The sequence below is a fragment of the Tetrao urogallus genome (assembly GCF_951394365.1).
Source record: "Tetrao urogallus genome assembly, chromosome: 1".
Classification (NCBI taxonomy): Eukaryota; Metazoa; Chordata; class Aves; order Galliformes; family Phasianidae; genus Tetrao; species Tetrao urogallus.
Window position 1 is genome coordinate 92,797,676 of NC_136813.1, and position 19,422 is coordinate 92,817,097.

The 19,422-nt window shown below is 41.5% G+C and overlaps 2 protein-coding genes across 3 annotated transcripts in view; one reads left to right on the forward strand and one right to left on the reverse strand.

Annotated features, from left to right (window-relative positions):
• Positions 1-1,732: 1,732 nt before the first annotated feature.
• Positions 1,733-7,781, forward strand: ATP5PF (ATP synthase peripheral stalk subunit F6; the record flags this gene model as incomplete). Its single annotated transcript, XM_079549463.1, has 3 exons — positions 1,733-1,902; positions 2,693-2,817; positions 7,665-7,781. The coding sequence occupies 3 exons, from the start codon at positions 1,733-1,735 to the stop codon at positions 7,691-7,693; spliced, it is 324 nt and encodes a 107-aa protein (XP_079405589.1). The 3' UTR covers positions 7,694-7,781.
• Positions 7,782-8,830: 1,049 nt separating this feature from the next.
• The window catches only part of JAM2 (junctional adhesion molecule 2), a gene marked incomplete at both ends in the record, with an annotated part of 32,357 nt that continues 21,765 nt past the window's right edge, over positions 8,831-19,422 (reverse strand). The window contains 7 exons of one of the 2 annotated variants that reach the window (XM_079537022.1): positions 8,831-8,863; positions 9,186-9,216; positions 10,489-10,600; positions 12,182-12,284; positions 13,534-13,739; positions 15,717-15,869; positions 17,078-17,191. In XM_079537022.1, the coding sequence (XP_079393148.1) occupies positions 8,831-8,863; positions 9,186-9,216; positions 10,489-10,600; positions 12,182-12,284; positions 13,534-13,739; positions 15,717-15,869; positions 17,078-17,191 (752 nt within the window). The remainder of the gene's footprint in view (positions 8,864-9,185; positions 9,217-10,488; positions 10,601-12,181; positions 12,285-13,533; positions 13,740-15,716; positions 15,870-17,077; positions 17,192-19,422) is intronic. The other variant, XM_079537023.1, reaches the window with a different exon arrangement.

Here is a 19,422-nt window from a genome sequence, read left to right on the forward strand (position 1 = left end):
AGTGAAATAATGTTGAGCAACAAGAAGAACAAAACAGAATTTGTGCTCATCATTATCATTTGTGCGAAGCAGGGGCAGTTCAAGGAGCTCACCAAACATTAGTGAAAAAAACTCAATGAAAGTATTTTAATTATATTTCTCAATCTGCCAGATTTGCAGAAGAATTGCATGCGATGCTGTAAATGTGATGACCATACAGTAGTACAGATACAATACAGATGAAATACAAATAAAATACACGTAATCAATCCCATGAAGCAGCTAGGAATTCAACAGAGGCAGCCTCCTGGGATAACAAACTGAGAGAAACCTAAAGAAGAGGTTGCACAAGAAACATTTAGATGTTGTACTAAGGGACATGGATTAATGGGAAAGCGTTGATGGTGGGGGTTGGTTAGACTGGATGATCTTCGAGGGCTTTTCCAACCTTGGGTGATGTTATGCTCCCGCTCTCTGGAGGGTCCCACGGTTCAGCTGTTTCACAGGGCACTCGTACAGCCACCCCTACCAGTACTTTCATTGGTAATGCCACACACACTCAGCGGGGCCTTTACATAGGGCCTTATGCAAGTTACCAGCCAGTTTGCATTCAAGAAAGAGATGCTAGATGGGCCAAAGTCACGCCTGTTTTCAGACGTTTTCCTTCCTAACTAAGGGTCAGAAGTTCGAAAACAAACCCAGCCATGGAAAAGTAGCCGTGCAGCACGTGCCTGGAACAACACTAAGGCCATAGGTGGGACGCCGAGTACCCCCGCACACTGCCGGCCAAAAGCCGTTTTTAAGGCTCAAGCAAGCTCCAGCGATGCTGCTCGGCCAGATGGGGGCCCGCCGTTACGCGCCCAGCCTTTCGCCCAGCCACGGCCGGACCCTGCCCCGCCCGGGGAGCCGCCCGGGGAGCCGCCAGGGCCGCCATGTGCCGCTTCTTCCTGCCGTCCCCGTTTCTCTCCCTGCAGACCTCCTGCTTCCCCCCTCCTCCCCGCGGCGTTGTTTGAACCCGAAACGGAAATGAGACGCGAGGCGCCGGGGAGAAACGGAAACAAAACACGGGCCGGGCCGGGCCGCCAGGCCGCGTCGCGTTCACCCACCTCCGCAGCCTTACGCGCCTGCCCCGAGCACAGCGGCCCACGCCTCCTCCCGCCGCCCTCGCAGCGCCGCCGACTCCCGCCGCCACCGCCGCCCCGCGGAGTCCGTCGCGCGCTCGGGATTGGGCGGTGCGGCCCAGCGCGGGCCCGGGCGGGGAGGGCGCGCCGACACCGCCACCCCCCGCGCAGCCGCGGGAACTACACCTCCCGGCGGCCCTCGCGCGCGCCTATCTGAGAGCGGGAGGGTAGGGGGAGGAACGGCCACCCCGAGCCGTTTCCTCTCACCCGGAAGCGCAGCTCCTACTTCCGGCGGTGACGGACCGGCGGCCGTTTGTCCGTTACTCTTTGTCAGTCCGGCGGACGGTTGGTCGGGGCTGTACGGCGGACGCCGTCCCTCACGAGACCTGCGCGCGGCCGTGGGGGTCGAGGTAAGGCAGCGGTAGGCCGCGCGGAGCCCCAGCATGCCTTGCGCGGGAGGGCGGGTCTGGGCGCATGCGCGCTGCGTCCCGCCCCAAGGTGACTGAGGTTCCGCAAAGGTGGGTCGGGGCTGTCGGTTTGGGTGAGAGGCGGCTTATGTTAGGGAAGGGCGTCGTTATCGGTGCGTTCTATTCGCTTGTTTGATTGTTTTAAAGTAAAACGTCGGCGCCGTCATGATCCTGCATCAGATCCTGCGACTTTCTTCCCTTTTTCGTTCCGCTGTCTCCGTTCACCTGCGGAGAAACATCGGTTTTTCTGCCATTGCCTTTAATAAGGCAAAAGAGCTCGATCCGGTTCAGAAGCTCTTCCTGGACAAGATCAGGGAGTACAACACAAAAAGCAAGTAAGTACGATGAGTTACCTTACAGCAGATGGTACAGGGGTTAAAAATGCTGCTCGTTGTTTGCTCTAAAACAAGTTTGCTTGCTTGCTCACAACAAAAGTGGGTTTATTTCTGTCCTGAAACCGTTCTGAAAGAGAACTCTTGCTTTCCTGCAGCACCTACTGATAGTGCCACAAGTTAAAGGCTTGGCCTTATGAACCTGGAAGAAGATGTGCAAAAAAAAAGCAAATAAAAAAGACCCTGATGTCTTTTTTCATAAGGAGTTAAAAAGCACTTAGCACACAATAGATGGTGACCAGTCTACAGAGTTACTGCTGTAACTATTTTATACATGTATCCCAAGGAATCCTTCTGTGAGTCCAATTGAATTAAGTATCCTCTGTTTCGTATTCTTTTTTTTTTCTTATTTAATACTCAAATCATGATCATTAATTCAGAAATAACAGAGGTACAAGTCACAGTTTTGTCAAGAAGTCACACCTGGAACAAGTGAAACTCCAGAGTTCTGCAAATCTAGATACTCAGCATGGTTTTGTGTCTCCAAAGGCTGCCTCTGTAGCTTGGAATTTCATTATTCACAGCAAAAAGCCCTTTAGAACCCATTCTGAGAACCTTTAGTTGTAAGGTAAGTGGGCCTTAAGGTGTGTCACTTCTGAAAATGTTTGGAATTTTTTGCTTTAGTTGATTGTCAAAATGATAATCCATAAATCACTATGAAAATGTAGAACTTCCATATAAACTTTCAGAACTGAACTATTAATTGGAACTTTTTTGTTTGTTTGTATTTTAGGCAAGCTGGAGGGCCTGTTGATGTAGGCCCCGAGTTTCAGAAAGACATGAATGAATCACTTGCCAGGCTTCAGAAGATGTATGGAGAGGGAGATCTAACCAAGTTTCCAGAATTCAAATTTGAGGGTGAGTTAACAATGGTACTGAACCTCTGATTGGAAGAAAGGTCGTGCTCACCAACTGACTTTTGTAGTCAATTCTCTTTTAGCTTTTGTTGGAACCATTCATGTCATGCAAGATGCCCTCAGTAAATAACCTTAGTTTTCCAGTGAAGAGGTGAACTAACTTAGATCAGTGTTTAACTAGGCTTGCAGTCAGTGGGCTGTCATACTTACATTAATTAATAGTTTCACAAACACTAAGAAAAGTGCAGAATGGCCTGTTGTTTTATCAAATTTTCTCATCTTCCCAAAGAGGTCAGCACTGTTTGGATATTGTGGATAACCAGTGCGTATCATCCAAGCTCCAGTTTGTAAACTTTTTAAACTCATCCGGAAAGTCAGTGATTTCAGAATGATGAACATAGAGCTTATTAGTGATTACATCATGACTAAAGTATATAAACATTTCTTCTCCAGTTATTTGGAGATGATCTGAGGTTAGCTGCTCTCAGTTTGTATTAGAATTACAGAATCATAGAATGGCCAGGGTTGGAAGGGACCTCAAGGATCATGAATCTCCAACCCCCCTGCCACATGCAGGGCCACCAACCTCCACATTTAATACTAGACCAGGCTGCCCAGGGCTCCATCCAGTCTGGCCTTGAACACCTCTAGGCACAGGGCATCCAACCTCTCTGGGCAGCCTGTTCCAGCACCTCACCACTCTCTCTGTAAAGAATTTACCCCTGACATCCAACCCAAATCTCCCCTCCGTCAACTTAAAACCATTTCCCGTTGTCCTGCAATTATCTACCCTTTCAAAGAAATGTTTTGAACCCATTCAAGGGAATGTTTTTATATGACCCAGACTGAGCATGAGAAGAATGTTTGGCATGATTGGTTCATGTGGAATGCAAAGGGAATGCACCAACTCTGCCTTCTTTAGAACATAAGGGCAAACTTAACCTTTGTTAATGACAGGCTCATCTAGTTGTTTCTCTTGCTTACTTAAGCAAGTACATCTCAAAATCTCTACTGCTCACAAGCAGCTTTATCTAAAGTCAGGCTGGGGTGGTAAATTGTCTTTCTGCTAAGCTGTAAGCAGCTGGTAGCTGAGACTCAGCAGTGACTTGAGTTATATAGCAAGGTTTTGGTAGCAGAAGTACTGTTAGGGTGGCCTCAGTGAGGACACCAGGGGTTGTGCCCATGTTGGACGTGGTTGTAGCTGACTCCAGCAGACTCAACACAGCACAGGGGTAAGTTCCCAGTGATACTGATGGCACCTCTGTATTAAGGCACTCTGTAAACAGTAAAAAGAAACCACTACAGCAGCTATGAAAGGAGTAAGGGGAAAATATGTGAGAAAGCAACCCTGCTGACACAGTGAAGAAGGAGAGATATGCATATGAATCAGAAACAAAGGAGAGACAGTGAGCCTGGGAAGACAGGATATGTGGGGAAGGTGTTCTTGCTTTGTTGTTTGTTCATTGCTACTCACATTTTCATTGGCAGTAAATTAACCTTCCAAAAGTTGAGTCTGTTTTGTATGGGGTAGTAATAAATAAGCAATTTTCTCTTGAACTTCACCCATAAGCTTTTAAATCTGATTTTCTCCTCCTCTGTTGGGGAAGAAGGGAGTAAGCAGTTTTGGGGCATCTGGCAGCCAACTACAGTTAGCCCCCCACAGTCAGTGCTGTCATTCTGATCAGGCTAACTAGAAATTTAGTTTAGACCAGGAACTCACCTCAGTTATTTTGGTGGTATTTCAGTTGGATTAAGAAAGGACTTGGCCTCAAATTCTTATTGGCACAAATAAAATGAAACATCTTTACAGGAGGACTTACAATGGCTTAGGGGCATGGTTTATTTATATTCTGTTTTATTTCTATGCAATATGTTAAACAATAGTACTGAAGTTCAGGGGTTTCTTTTTAGGATGAAACGATTTGTGTGACAATAGGACCAGAACAGTCACATGGGCGGGCACTGTTTTACCCTGGTGCTTTTACCACCACTGTCTGTCCTTAATCTAGGTTCAACAGGTTTTCAAAACTGTGACTACATTCTTTACACTTTTGTCTAAGTGAAGATTCCTATAAACAGAATATTTAACTTTCAGACTTCTTGTATCAAAGTGAACAAGCATCACTAGATCACCTGTCAAAACCTCCAGCTCTTCTGAGTTTGTACTTCTGGCATCAGGAATTAAGTCCTCATGGTTTCTATAGTGTGGAAATTATCTTTTGCTGTGCGTAGTTGAAAATGTGCACTCCATTCACTTTATCAGCTATGTGACACTAACAAGAAGGAAAGAAGAGCTTAGTTACTAGTTCTTGTATGAAAGCTAAGCTGGAAACACACAGTACACTGGCCAACATGTACTAATATTCTGACTGATTTCTTCAGTTTCTCAACTGCCTTTTTTAACACCTCAGGTATTGATAAAAGACACTGCAGTAGAATGCTGCCAAGGGCTGTGTCTTTCTTAAAGCTGACATACACAACTCTTAAGGTGGATAAGACCTGTTTCAAAGTGCAGTCGATGCTTTTAATGGTGCTGTGGTGGTGTAACTGGCTGTCACTGGCTGGGTGGATGGGGGGAGAGCAGTGGATGTAGTCTACCTTGATTTCAGCAAGGCATTTGATGCTGTCTCCCACAACATCCTTATAACAAAGCTGAGGAAGTGTGGGATAGATGAGTGGACAGTGAGGTGGGTTGAGAACTGGCTGACTGGCAGAGTGCAGAGGGTCGTCGTTGGCGGTGCAGAGTCCGGTTGGAGGCCTGTAACCAGCGGTGTTCCTCAGGGGTCTGTGCTGGGTCCGGTCTTGTTCAACATCTTCATCAATGACCTTGATGAGGGGATAGTGGCCACCCTCAGCAAGTTTGCTGATGATACGAAGTTGGGAGGATTGGCTGACACGCCTGAAGGCTGTGCTGCCATTCAGCAAGACCTGGACAGGCTGGAGAGCTGGGCAGAAAAAAAACGGATGAGGTTTAACAAAAGCAAGTGTAGAGTCTTGCATCTGGGGAGGAATAATTGCATGCACCGGTACAGGTTGGGGGATGAGCTGCTGGAGAGGAGCTCTGCAGAGAGGGACCTGGGTGTCCTGGTGGATGACAGGTTGGCCATGAGCCAGCAGTGTGGCCTTGTGGCCAAAAAGGCCAATGGCATCCTGGGGTGCATTAAAAAGAGCGTGTCCAGCAGGTCGAGGGAGGTGATCCTCCCCCTCTACTCTGCCTTGGTGAGGCCTCATCTGCAGTACTGCGTCCAGTTCTGGGCTCCCCAGTACAAAAAAGACAGGGATCTCTTGGAAAGAGTCCAGCGGAGGGCCACGAAGATGGTGAAGGGCCTGGAGCATCTCTCCTATGAGGAAAGGCTGAGTGAACTGGGTCTGTTCAGCCTTGAGAAAAGACGACTGAGAGGGGACCTGATCCAGGTTTATAAATATCTAAGGTGTGGGGGGCAGAATGGCGAGGCCAGACTCTTTTCAGTGGTGAGTGGAGACAGGACAAGGGGAAACGGCTGGAAACTGCAGCATAGGAAGTTCCGCACAAACATGCGCAAGAACTTCTTTACAGTGAGGTGACGGAGCACTGGAACAGGCTGCCCAGGGAGGTGGTGGAGTCTCCTTCTCTGGAGATGTTCAAGACCTGCCTGATGCCTACCTGTGCGACCTGCTGTAGGGAACCTGCTTTGGTAGGGGGGTTGGACTCCATGATCTCTGGAGGTCCCTTCCAACCCCTACAATTCTGTGATTCTGTAACAACCAGTGGGCAGCCCAGCACCACCACACTGCTCTTGCACTCACTCTCCTTAGAAGGATGCGATGAAAATATGATTGCAGGATGGGGAGCTTGTGGGTTGAGATAAGGACAGGAAGATCACTCACCAATTATAGTCATGTGCAAAAGCAGACTGTAATTTATTGGCAATTAGTAACAGACTAGAGTAGTGAAAACTAAAAGCAAACTAAAAACACCTTTCCCTATCCATCCTCTTCTAACTCCTCCCCTCAAGCAGCACAAATGAATGGGGAATGAGGGCTATGGTCAGTCCATAATGTTTTTTTCTCTGTTGCTCCTCCGTGGTCACTCTGTCTCCATTCTGCATGAGTTCCTCACATGAGATGCTGTCCTTCCCAAGCAGATCATGCATGGGCTTCCCTCAGGCTGCAGTTGTCCAGGTGCTGCTCCAACATGGCTCTGTATCACGGGGCCTGCCATTCAGTACCACAGTGCTCCACACAGGTCCCCACAGGTGGCAGCTCCCCCAGCCCTGCTCCACTATGGGTTCCTCTCCAGGGGCTACAGCTCCAGCCCCAGGCTGCTCCCGTGGGGGGCTGTCCATGGACTGTGCCTCCTCCAGGGCTCATCAGCTACTGCACCAAGTCTGTAGCTGCAGGTGGAGATGTACTGTACCCATGGACAGCAGGGGGAATGGCCTGCTCCACCATGGGTCTCTCCTGAGCTGTAAGGAGTTTTTGCTGTGTGCCTTTATCACCTCCTGCCCCTCTTTCTGCACTGACCTTGGTGCCTGCAGGGTTTGTTTCTCTCACATTTCTTACTCCTCTCTTCCAGCTGCACAGCAGTTTTCCCCTTTTTAAACCAGCTGTCCCAGAGGCACACCCAGTGTCAGTCATGGCTTAACTCTGGTCAGCAGTGGGTCCCTTTCAGAGCCAGCTGGAGTTGGCTCTTACCTATGCCTGGGCTCTTAGAGCTGCCACACCTGTAGCCCTCGTTGCTACCAAAACCAAAGATACTGAAGCTTAATGTTTAGTTTTCTTTGAATATGAGATGAATGGTTGTGTTTTAGGCTGGAATAAGAAAAAACTAACATGTCTCTTCTCTCGTCTTCTTTCTTCCTCCTTTAGAGCCCAACTTTGAGGAGACACCAAAGTGATTTCTTTACATCGTCCTCCAAACAACATCCATGGAGTTGCTGAATATGGCATCAGTTGTAACTTAATAAATACAGTGTTTCAGTTCGATTTCTGAAGCGTGAACAAGTTCTCAAATGCATGGGGATTCTAGTTAGCTGATTGTGTGCTCTTACAGTTACTGAGGTACCTGAATAGCATATCTCCCAACTGCTAGCCCCTTTAGTAAACTACGTTTCAGTGCTGAGAAGTTATAAAACTGAGTGATAAACACAGAAGAAACTTTATTTTCCCCAGTTTGTAACGTTTCAAGTTTCTGCAGGAATTATTCAGAAAGCAATTCTAAATTTGTAGCAAAGCCCAAGGGAGGTGATAGATCTGCATAGGCACAAATACTTCATTTTACATCAATGAACGCATAAGTGATGCTCTCACAGGAACAACTGAAACTTGTTACTGATGTTGTAGGGCATAAGCCTCAGTAACAAAACTACTGACACAAACACTTCAGGCTCTGAGGAACTATTTATTTGTAATACTGTAACATTTAGGGTCCGGCTATTACAACTATAGTTGTACTGGCAAGTAACGGATGCGATTTACAGAAAGAGGTACTTCCTTGTAAAAGAGATGCGGTAGGCATTTTATATTAGACAACAAAACAATGCTTGGGCCTCAATTACAAGCAGCTTTGTCCTGGCTGGATAGTGAGTTAAAGTCTGGGCAACTATTTCTGCACTTCTAGATGGCTCTGTCAAACCTAATATAATGTGGACAGATAAGTAAGAATGAAGTCAACGTTATAGGAGAGTTTGAGCCCTTGACAATGGTCATCTACGAAAGTTACTTGGACAGACTGTTCCAAGCTGCAAGAGTGAATCCTGTATTGCTGCACGTATACATCAACAAAATGAGAAGCCACACAAATTGACTTGTGTATGCCGTTTAGTTGCATCTTTAAGTTAAGCAGGTTCGTCGTTGGTTAAAGAAAAAAAAACAATCATACACAAATAAGTTGACTAGATCTAAACAGTAGCAATTTCTATTTTCAGTGCATAGTACATGGAAACAATATTTACAGAGTAGAGGTCAAAAAAATCCCTTTGATATTTTTGTATAACAAGTAGTTGTTTGATGTCCCTCACAGAGGCTGAAATCTTCTAGATAACAAAGGATTTGGTGTGCTTGAAATCCTAAATGAAACGAGCAAGGTCACTTAAGTAATAGTTCAAGTAGTTTAACTACATTAACAATTTATATTTCAGAAGAAACTCAGGCATGCAAACCAAAAAGGAGCATGACTGATACATTGTAAGTTAATTTATACTATTACACAAAATATAAGTAATATTCTATTAAAAGGTAAAAGTAGTAGTATCTATTGAGCATCTGATGCACAAGGGCTTTAATATTGCTCCTTGCCATTCAAAGCAGCCAGGTAGCTGGCCTCTTATCTACATTCTAGATAACAAAATACATGCTGAAAATGTACACATGCTACTAAATGTGAAATACCTTTTCACTTGTGGATTGAGAGTTGGACTTCCTGTTAATAGAACAGAAAAGCGTGTTAGGTTAAAAAGGTTTTAGCCCTTTGAAAACTTTACAGATGTTTTTGTTCTGATTTCCAGCAATCCTTAGTTTTTTTCCATCTTAGTAAGGTGTATAAAATCTGTAACAAATACACCTGATGCTTTTAGATAGCTGTCATGATCTCAGGAGCCACAGCCAAATTGCTTTCCCTAGCTTGTCCCTTCAGGCCTTCCAGGTACACTTTGTCTAATTAGCAACTAGTATAAGCAGTACTTATACTTTTAACAGTATGGTAAAAGTGGAATTTTTCTTCAGTACATTGCTCTTCTACATGCTGTTACCTAAAAGTTCTCCAATAATCTTTTAAAAGCAAAAGGTTCAGTGTTCAAGACGTCACTGTATGAAAGAAAGTCCTTAAACAAACATCACAGTTACTAAATCATCAGGATGTAAATGAAGTTTACAGTGACATTGATAAAATATAAAAGTACTTACTGGGAAGAGCTCTCCTCTGGGGAAAGAAAAAAAAGAAAAAGAAAAAGAAAAATGAGCACAGGAGTAGTTTCCTCAAAAGTCTTTGAAATATTTACTCATAGCTTCAGTTGCTAAATGAAATTTCAGCGTAGTGTGGGTTTGAACAGAAAAAGAATAAATGGCTTTCAAAGGTAATTTAAGTTCTACATGGACAGGGATACTAATATCAGGTCTGTTACTTTCGGGCAGCAATCTTTCTCACACGGACATTTGCGATCCCTTATTGCTGTGCTGAACTCTACCGGTACTGATATAAATGCTATGGAGAGGTAGATTCCTTGGGCTTGAGCTTTTTCCAGGTAATCCTCCAAAGTTTCACTACATGCGCTTTCACCATAAACCAGAAGAGGGAGCAAGTAAGTTAGTTCCCCTTCATCAGAACTCAGCTGCTCCAAGTACCCTTTATGGATTACACGTAACCTTGTATGGCTTGTTTTTGCAGTATATTTCTTTCCCATTCCTTCTCGAAACTACAGCAGAAGCTGTAGAAGACAGGATTTTGCTTGTTGCTTTTTCCTAGATTGCTGTCTGCTAGCCTTATGCAACTGTGCGAATGCCTCCATCTCAGTCTTGCCTCTGCAGTAGGAGGCTGAATAAAAATGCAGTGAAGTTGCTGCGGTAATACTCTTCAGCTGTAGTACCATGGAAGTTATGTGTGAGAAGTACATGTTACAATCAGCAGAAATATAGCTCTGTTTTTTTGTTGTTGTTTTTTTTTTTTTAAACCAAAGAAAGAGTGATTTTGCTGTACTTACTTGTAAAATACCCTTTCTTTTGAGCATAAAGCACTCCAAGGCCACACAGTGCCATTATCAGAGCCACAATTACTACAGCAGTGATGATACCGCTTACGTTAAGGTCATCTGTAATTATAAAAGAACAATACAATGTTTTAAGTTTTAAAAATATCCATTAGATGGATTTTTTTTTTCCCTAATTACTACAGGTACCTTTTGTATTTATGACTGGACTTTGACCTAAGCTTTATAGATTAGTTCCTGGCACCCAGATGTGGATAAGGTGTTCAAAAGGATTACTGTATCACAGCCATGTTAACAGGAGTGCTTGATACACTTCAAATCTTTCCTCTGACTCAAAAAGTAAGGAAAGGGAGTGGTCGAAGGACACAAACTCCTTGTTCTGCCTATTCAGCATAAGTATTATTGAGGCTCTTAAAGATTTCTGTCTCTTCAGGATTTCAATATACGTTCCCTTGGTCTATTTAAACAACTGTTAGTTTGCCTCAAATAACCAAAGCGGCTGATGACAGTCACATCTGTCATGAAGAGCTCTTTTGGCAGGTTATTTAAAATTGGATTTTTTAAAAATTATTTTTCAACAGCAAGGCTTTTAAAATTCAACGCACTAAATGCAAATATATGTAAATATTACACGGCTACTGAAGTTGTGCCATTTTTATTTTGAAGATGACAACCTATGCCTATTTCTTCATAAAAATCCCTATCTCATGATTAAATCTGTTGGGGTAATAATCCACTCTGGGAAAAAAAAGACAAGGCCATCAATAAGCAGAAACATTTTGATTGATCATTTTTTAATCGTTATTTAATCTTTGTTATATTACCATTATGTAGGAAACCAATTACTTATTTGGATCTTGACTTCAAGACATGAATACACAGATGTAAATCTCACCCAAAGGTTTTTGCTACAATTCACTTGGGTGGATATTTCCACATCTGCTATTTGGTAGTTGGTAGGAACTTGGTAATTCATTCCTAGCTGATTATAATCAAGTATTCTATGCATTAAAAGCTTTAATACAGTGATTTTCAACTAAATTCTCAGAGAGAACCAAATAACTGCCTTATGGAACACTTCAACATGAAATAGTAGAGCTTCTATGCAGGGTTATGGGTGGGTTTTGTTTTTGTTTTTTTTGAAGATACACCGACTCTTTTCAGTGTTGCTCTGGCAAGTATCAAATTATTTTCAGTTTAAATTCTGATCTGCTACACTATGATCTCACACAAATGCATCTCAAAATCTTGGGGGGCTGTTAGTTAACAAACAAAAAACCCCATAAAACTACACAGATAAACTAACAGTGGACTGCTACATTATGCTGTACCACATCCATACAAGAATTCTGAAGCATTAAGGTTCTCAGAGGGACACTGGTTCTGTGACATTCACTGCTGAGCAACATTAAGGGCTGGATACTGCAGTAATACCCAGCTAACTGCTTTTCTGTAAAATACAGTGAGACACACACACACAGAGAAAAACAAAACAATAAATAATGCTTTAAGCAGTCACCTTCACTACATATAAGGTGCCCTAGTATATGAATACTGTTCTTCTCCATAATACCATAATCAAATAAAAGGCTATAATTCAATATTAGTTTCTCGACTGTATCACACAATTAAATCAGTTCAGATGCAAGACTGGTTTCTGCCCTCTTTTAGTCTGATACATACCAACTTGCATTCTCTTCATGGAGCATTTCTGAGGTAATCCAATCCCATTTGAGGCTACGCAGAAATACTCTCCAGTGTCGTTCTTTGAAACAGTGTTAAATATCTGTGAAGACAGAGTCCAAAACATTATCAGAATGGGAAAACAAAACAAAACAAAACAAAAAAACCCATAGAAATGTTGACATGTCAATATAAAACTTTTCCCCAAAAAATCTGAAAGAAAGTGAGAACTTCTGCTCTCATGTTCATCTCAATCCTGCTCTCCACTCATATCCCTAGATCTTCAGCTACTTAAACATGAGGGCCTTTTAGATGGGCATTTTTACTAGATGGAGTGTACAAAACATAGCACAAAAGGTACATCCAAGGATTTTTTTTCCAGAGATGTCACTTTCTCTATCATTCTAATGGAGAAATGCTGAACTGCATTATTTATGAAATACTTCTAACATAATAATTACAGTGAGAAAGCAGAAAATGGATGCTGACCCTGTATCAGTTTCTACATTCCTCTGTAATTATTTTTATAAATCAGATTTGTTAAATGTTCTCCCTTTAATACATCCTATACATTAAAACTGTAACTTTAAAGAAGAGATTAATGTTTCTGAGTAGCTCAGAGTGTGCTGAATTACCTACAGCACCTGTGAATGAAAAGGCACAAAGGATATGGCACATTCTGGTTTCCAAACATGATCATTTCCAAGAGTGGAGTGTCCCTAAAATGACTTTTCTAAAAATAAATAAGTAAAGATCTCAGCTTAGTAGTATGTGATTTTTTTTAATTATTATTATTTTTTTTTAGAAGGGGGAAACAGGGCTGAGAAAAAGATACCCAGTTCTCACAGGGAACATACCAGAAAACACACTAAGTTGACTTAAAGCCACTACACACTCCCACTGACAATACAAGGACAGGACTGGGACCTTTAAATGCTTCTGGGCTGCAGAGGTTCTGGACTGCCCTTGGTGCTGCAGTTCCCACTGAAGTGTGTGAAGCTGCTGTTTCAGATTTTAAGGCACTATCAAATATAACTCAGTCAACGTACTGAGAGATCATTCTCACCTGGAGCTGGCTGGCTAACCGACAAGGTGAAATTTGTCATTTATTTGCTAGATTCTGCTCATTCATAATTACTACAGCCTTATAAGTCACCCACTTTGCCTACCACACTCGACCTCTATGGTCTGAGACAGAAACCATACCCTATAAATTTGTTATCAAATTTCAGCATGACATTGATTTCTGAGAAAGACCTTGTGCCTTGGATTAAAGCCACTGCGCATTTCTGTGCTGTACAGAAATTTGGTTTTCTCTACAGCTGCTTAATACAGTTGGTTACTACACTTACCAGAGTGCCAGACTTTTTATTCATGGTGTAAGTTATGTTGGTTGTTCTAGCACTGCCCGTTCCTGTCTTTTCCAGTAAGGCAATGCCATTCTTGTACCACTGGTACTCAGATGGAGGAGATCCCTCAGCTTCCTTACAGCTCAGCTCCACTACTGTTCCCGTCATTGCAGAGTTGGGTACCACACATATTGGAGTAGTGGGAGGAACTGGAAAACAATTCTGTGCTTGTTACACAGTCTTATCAGTATTGTCTATCTCACAACTTTTTGACAGTCACTGAGAAGGTGAACACTTGTGTACATGCTCAACAGCTACCGCATTAACAAACGGGGGCTCTGGAGACAGGGTGGATGGCTTCAGTTCTGCTACTGAAGAGCACTGTAAGGTATGTAAGCTGACAAAAACAGTGAAGGCAAACGTTTGCACTAGGCTCCCTCACCACATGCTGTTTTATCGTGTCTTCAATCTATACACATTCATCCAAACTCTAGATATCTTTTTCCACCCCATTTATTCAGTGGGGCTCTTGCTCCCAGACGCAGAAGGGAAGTCTCAGGGAATCTGGAGTCCAGGAATTTTTTTTTCCCTCAATAGTATTTAAAAACAAAAGTGAGAAACCATAAGAAGATTCCTGTTTTGCTTCTACTGTTTTTTGAAACACAACTGTCAGAAAGAATGACAAAGACTAGCAATCATCACAGCCAATGCATGAATCTCAGGTAGAAGATGAAAGGCAATTGACTATTAAGTTCAGTTTAAATTAAAAAAACAAAGCTGAACAACAACAACAACAACAAAAAAACAAGAAAAAAAAATATTCCCCCCTAGTCAAGTACTTGTTTAGTATTTTTCTCTGAGCAGGGAGAATCAGTGAGGAAACAGTTCTAACTTTCCTCAGATATTGTTGGAGTATTTAGAGAAAATTTTGTCGGGTTTTGCATCACATTCTGCATCACAGATACAGGACAATGCAGGTCCCTCTGCCATCAATATTAAATATCTTTTTCCAACTTTTATTACGTCAACAGAAAATGAACTTATTATTATTATTATTATTATTATTATTATTATTATTTTGGTTCCTTGAAACTATCCAGATGAAAATGGTGAAGAGGAATACAAGGCATATTAAAAGCATGAGTGACACCTTAACAACTATTCATAATTTTTCCTTGTCTGACTTTGAAATAGAAAGAAAACATTCTAAAAACAAAACATAAAACCCACACTGAACTTCCATAAACTTCCAAAACGTTTCTGCATGAGTCACACAGTCACCCACCACTCTTTCAATTCCAAGATTTCAAATTTAAATGAAGAAGCTACACTCCTATGTGTTGAGAGAGTGGAAAAAAAGAAGGGAAAGGTGATATTACCTCATTGTTGGAATTATGCAGAAGCTCATGAATTTATCATTTTTATGAAGAACTCTGAGACTTTATTTTTAATTTCAAAAGATCAGTTAATTTTGTATTGAAAAAATACAGGAACTTCTTTCCTACTCATGAGGAAAGAAATGTTAACTATCTACTTATCTAACTATATAATCTATTTGTTGATTGGGAAAAAGTAGGAGGAACAGTAGAAAAAAAAAGGGGGGGGCTCGATATTCATTTTTCCATCCTTTCCCCAAGCGGGGAAAAAACAAACAAACAAACAAAAAAAAAACATAAAGAATAATAAAAACCAACATCTCTCCTATAAATAAAGTCTACAGATTGCTACCTGGCACTATGCAGGCACTGCAGCAATTTCTCCTTCCAAAAGCAGGAGGAGACTGTAGCACATTAGAATGAACTGCTGCTTTGGAATATTTGATAAGTGTTGACAGATGCTGACTTTCCAGTGTCAAAGAAGATCAGATTCTCAGCCACTGAGTAACTTCAGTTTTAGTGGAAATGGATATTTCATCATCACATTGATCATCATAGTTGATAATTCTTGACAATGAAAACACATATTTGTACCATTGAAGAAATAAGTTCTGTTACTTTCTAATACAAGCATGCATTTCTTTGAATACTGTAGAATGGGAATGTAAGCAAGAACATATATTTATTACCCAACGCAAGAAAGATCCAAAAATCCAACAGCTACATTCTACGTGGACAATCATGCTTGTAACACCCTTTGCCATCATTGATTTTATTTACAGAAATCTAAGTAATAAAGTTTCTTTGTACCCAACACTGTGAGAGTAATAGAAGCCTCTCCCAGGCGTTGCCCCTCTTCACTCTTCGCACTGATTTCGCAGCGGTAGGTCCCAGAATCCTTTCTAGTCACATTTCTTATACGGATTCCTGTATTCAACATCTCTGCTCGGTCTCTAAGATCACCTTTTAGAGAGAACAGACAACGCGGTTTCTGTTTATCACTTACAGAAAATATCTGTTTCTTACTGACTAGCTCTGAAATCCCAAACAAATTATGAACTATTGCCCATTTATGCAGTGCTAGATATCTATCACCAAGAGGCAATATGTAATCCCCCTCCCAAGACAGTAAGAACCTTCCACAAAATTCCCCATTTAGTCCAGAAGAAAAGTCACTCTGAAGCGTCAATTTCCAGTTGGAAGATAGAATACTTTTTTCTTTCTGTGGACATTTCAAGAAAGTATGTATATTACTAGTCATGTGACTGAAAAAAAAGAAAAGATGGAGTGACTGGAGTGATGGCAATCACTGATTTAATTCTCTTACAAAAAGGATTCTGAGCGAGACTACAGCAAACTATTTGACTTCTTAACTTTGCGAGAAAAAAATGATGGATTTAGCAAAGATATTGCCAGTTTTCTTACAATGAGCTTTTCTTCATTCAACAGCTTGTTATGAAATTAAACTTGCACATACAGAACAAGGAGTTCTAGTGTCTTTGTAACTGAAACATATGCAAGGAAAAAAAGTTCATCAACAAGACCAGCACATCTTGCAAGTTCAACAAAATTGCTGTGGCCTAATTTTACTTCTCAAGCTTTACTTGTCATGTACATGGTACCAAAGAACCACGCTTTCTTCAACAGATAAAGCTGAGGTAAATCTTCTAAACAAAGTATAAACTGAAATTCTACTTTTGAAAAAGAGTACAAATAATTTAAAATGTACTGCTGAGTTTATATTTTATGTATATAAACATTGTTGCATTATTCATACCTAAGCCCCTAGCTCTACAGCAGGCTTCTGAAACCTCTTTGTTACATAGGAGTGCAGAGCTTTCAACAGTTTTTTTTTTTTTTTTTTTTTTTGTGAGCTTATGTTTGAATGTAATTTCATTTATAAAAAGCCTAAAGGAACATGCACTGTCGATTTTCTCTGTCTCCAATTTTCTTATATTTAACTTTCTTAAAAACATAACTAAATGTTGAGAATTTTCTGAAGAAAAGCTGTTCTTCTTTTTTTCCCCTGAGGAAACATTATTTTTCTCAAAAGGACAAAAGTCAAGAGCATCCTCTTTCAGTCATTTTCCTAATGTTATTCCCAAGGAGAGCTGATATCTGTGCAAGAGAATGATGTGTTAAGCCCTTAGTCCAAGCTTGTAGTACCGTACCTGTAAATTCACCGTTGTAGTAAACAAATGAAACTTCTTGGGACTGGATTTTCTTCCATTCTATCCTTAGACTCATCCCTTTTGAAAATTTGTGCTTGCAACTAAGAATAGCCTCTAGGGAGGGAAAACAAACAAACAAAAACAAGCACAAAAGAACAAAGAGCAAAAGAAAAAGTTAGAACCTTTATCATTGTGTGCAGTACACATTAATTAGTGACATTAATCTCTTTTAAAAGAGCTTGAGCAGACAGCAATGGCCAGATCTATTCAAAATAACGTCATCAGACCTTCTCCAGATTTACACAAGAAGAAACAGAAAATAGTAATTTCCCATTAATGCAGTGGCCTTCAAGTGGGATCAAGCTTCAGATGTTAGATGGGCAGAGATTCCATACTACTATCCTCGTTTTATGTTTCAATATTTCTGCCAATGAACAAACACCATTAAAAGGACTCTCTTCCAGTTCTTATGTGTATTGACTCTGAATTCATTATCAGTAGTTTACCTGTAACAGTGAAAATGAAAAACACACTAGTAAAATGGTTAAATATTCTAAGTAACTTAAATATTTAGATACAATTTCACATTGGTTATTTTAAGGGTATGTGGAAGATGAGCATGTGCTTCATTAAGATTATCCAGACGACTTTCTCAGTGCAAAGATAATAGTAATATGGGGTAGCAACAATCTAAAACAAGTTAACTGGCTAGTAGGAAGCTCAGGGTTGGGGCAAGAGAGGCAGGTAGGACAAGGGCTGTGACAGTTCTCAGGAGATCCATGAATGTGTATGCATTCTTCTGGAACCTAGAGCGTTGTATGAGCACTTTCACCAGTGAACTCCTTTCTCCAAAGAGGAGGAAAGAGGCTTAGTTGTCTGCACTTCACCTCAACAACATTGCACGTGGGTGCAGCTGAAGGTCGCACTTCGTCTTTAGTGGTTTGTGCGTGCATCTCTGAGTTGCACACAGAGCCTTGCTACTGGCTGAAACTGCAAATGGGAAAGCAGCATGTGTATCCCTCAGATTGGGACAAAGACCCCTAAGACTTCAGATATACCAAGCTGGGCTCCAGCAGCCAGGCAGATGGAGTCTCCTACTTTTCTCAAGTAAAGAAGGTTCAAAAAACTGTTTGCATTTCTGCCTGTCCACCCAAGTTTCCCTTAGTTATGTACAACAGGCACCCCCAAATATTACACAGAGGCTGAGATTTCAAGAATTACTGCTTTTTACTATAGTTGCCAAAACTGGGTAGGAAACAGAACAAAATTAGTGCCTCTTACGAGGAACAGGTCAACTGTTATTTTTCATTTCCCTTGCAGCATGGCATGAGCATATGCCATCTCTAATATGCAGCCTGCATCATAGTAATTGTGGTCTCTGGTCAACCCTATAGACATGATGGGGGAACTGAACAGGGAGAGAAGGCATGACAAGCCTGTAGAGTTATCTAGATAAACTCAACATTTCAGTAGTTTCATGTCTGTGGAAAAGCATGCTGGAAAATGTATTTATTTTTTTCCCCTCTAGTGAATAACTCTTGAATATTAATAACAATTGCCTGGATTCTTTCCTCTGTCTCCAACCACACATATGACTGTCTCTGAATCTATTAATAAGTGAAATTTAGTATCTCTCAGGATCTTCTGTGAAAGAAAAAAATACAGTATTGATCTTGACTTCTCGTCTTTCAGTATAGGCCAGAGCATCATGTATCAAAAGCCCTTGAAGTTTTGGCAATACCTGTCTGGTTTACAGGAGGCAAACATCAACTGACAAGATGTACAATCAGCCTGCATTAATCATCTTCCTTTTCAATCTCAGCAAAAAAACCTGCAGGGTGATCAAGAGGTACCAACAAATCTCTCCATTCACCCTTTAGACTTGCATACATTTCCAACCCACTAGATTTATGTGTTCGTTGCCCTCTATATTTGAATAAAAAAATATTTTTTAAAAGTAAGTTTGGTTAGTTACATACATAATTGTATTATATAATTTATATGTGGCCCAAGACCATTCCTCTTCACTCAGTGCAGCCCAAACAAGCCAGATGATTGGACACCCATGCTTAGAGTTTCACCTCCCAGTCTGCTCTGTGAAGAAACAAAAAACTTCAAAGGGGCCAGGCTGGTAGCACTAGGGATCTCTCATGGGGAAATAATGTCCAGACTTGAAAGAAAAAAATGAGACAAGAGGGCATTATTTGCCAGAAACATGTTACGCACGCACTGGCTGCTTCCAAAAACATGTCGTGCACTCAGGAAGCCTGAGGTTCCTGACTTCAGGTTGAGTAGCTGGGTGGAGGCTTCCTGAATCTTAAGATTTGCTGAAGTTTCCTTTCCAT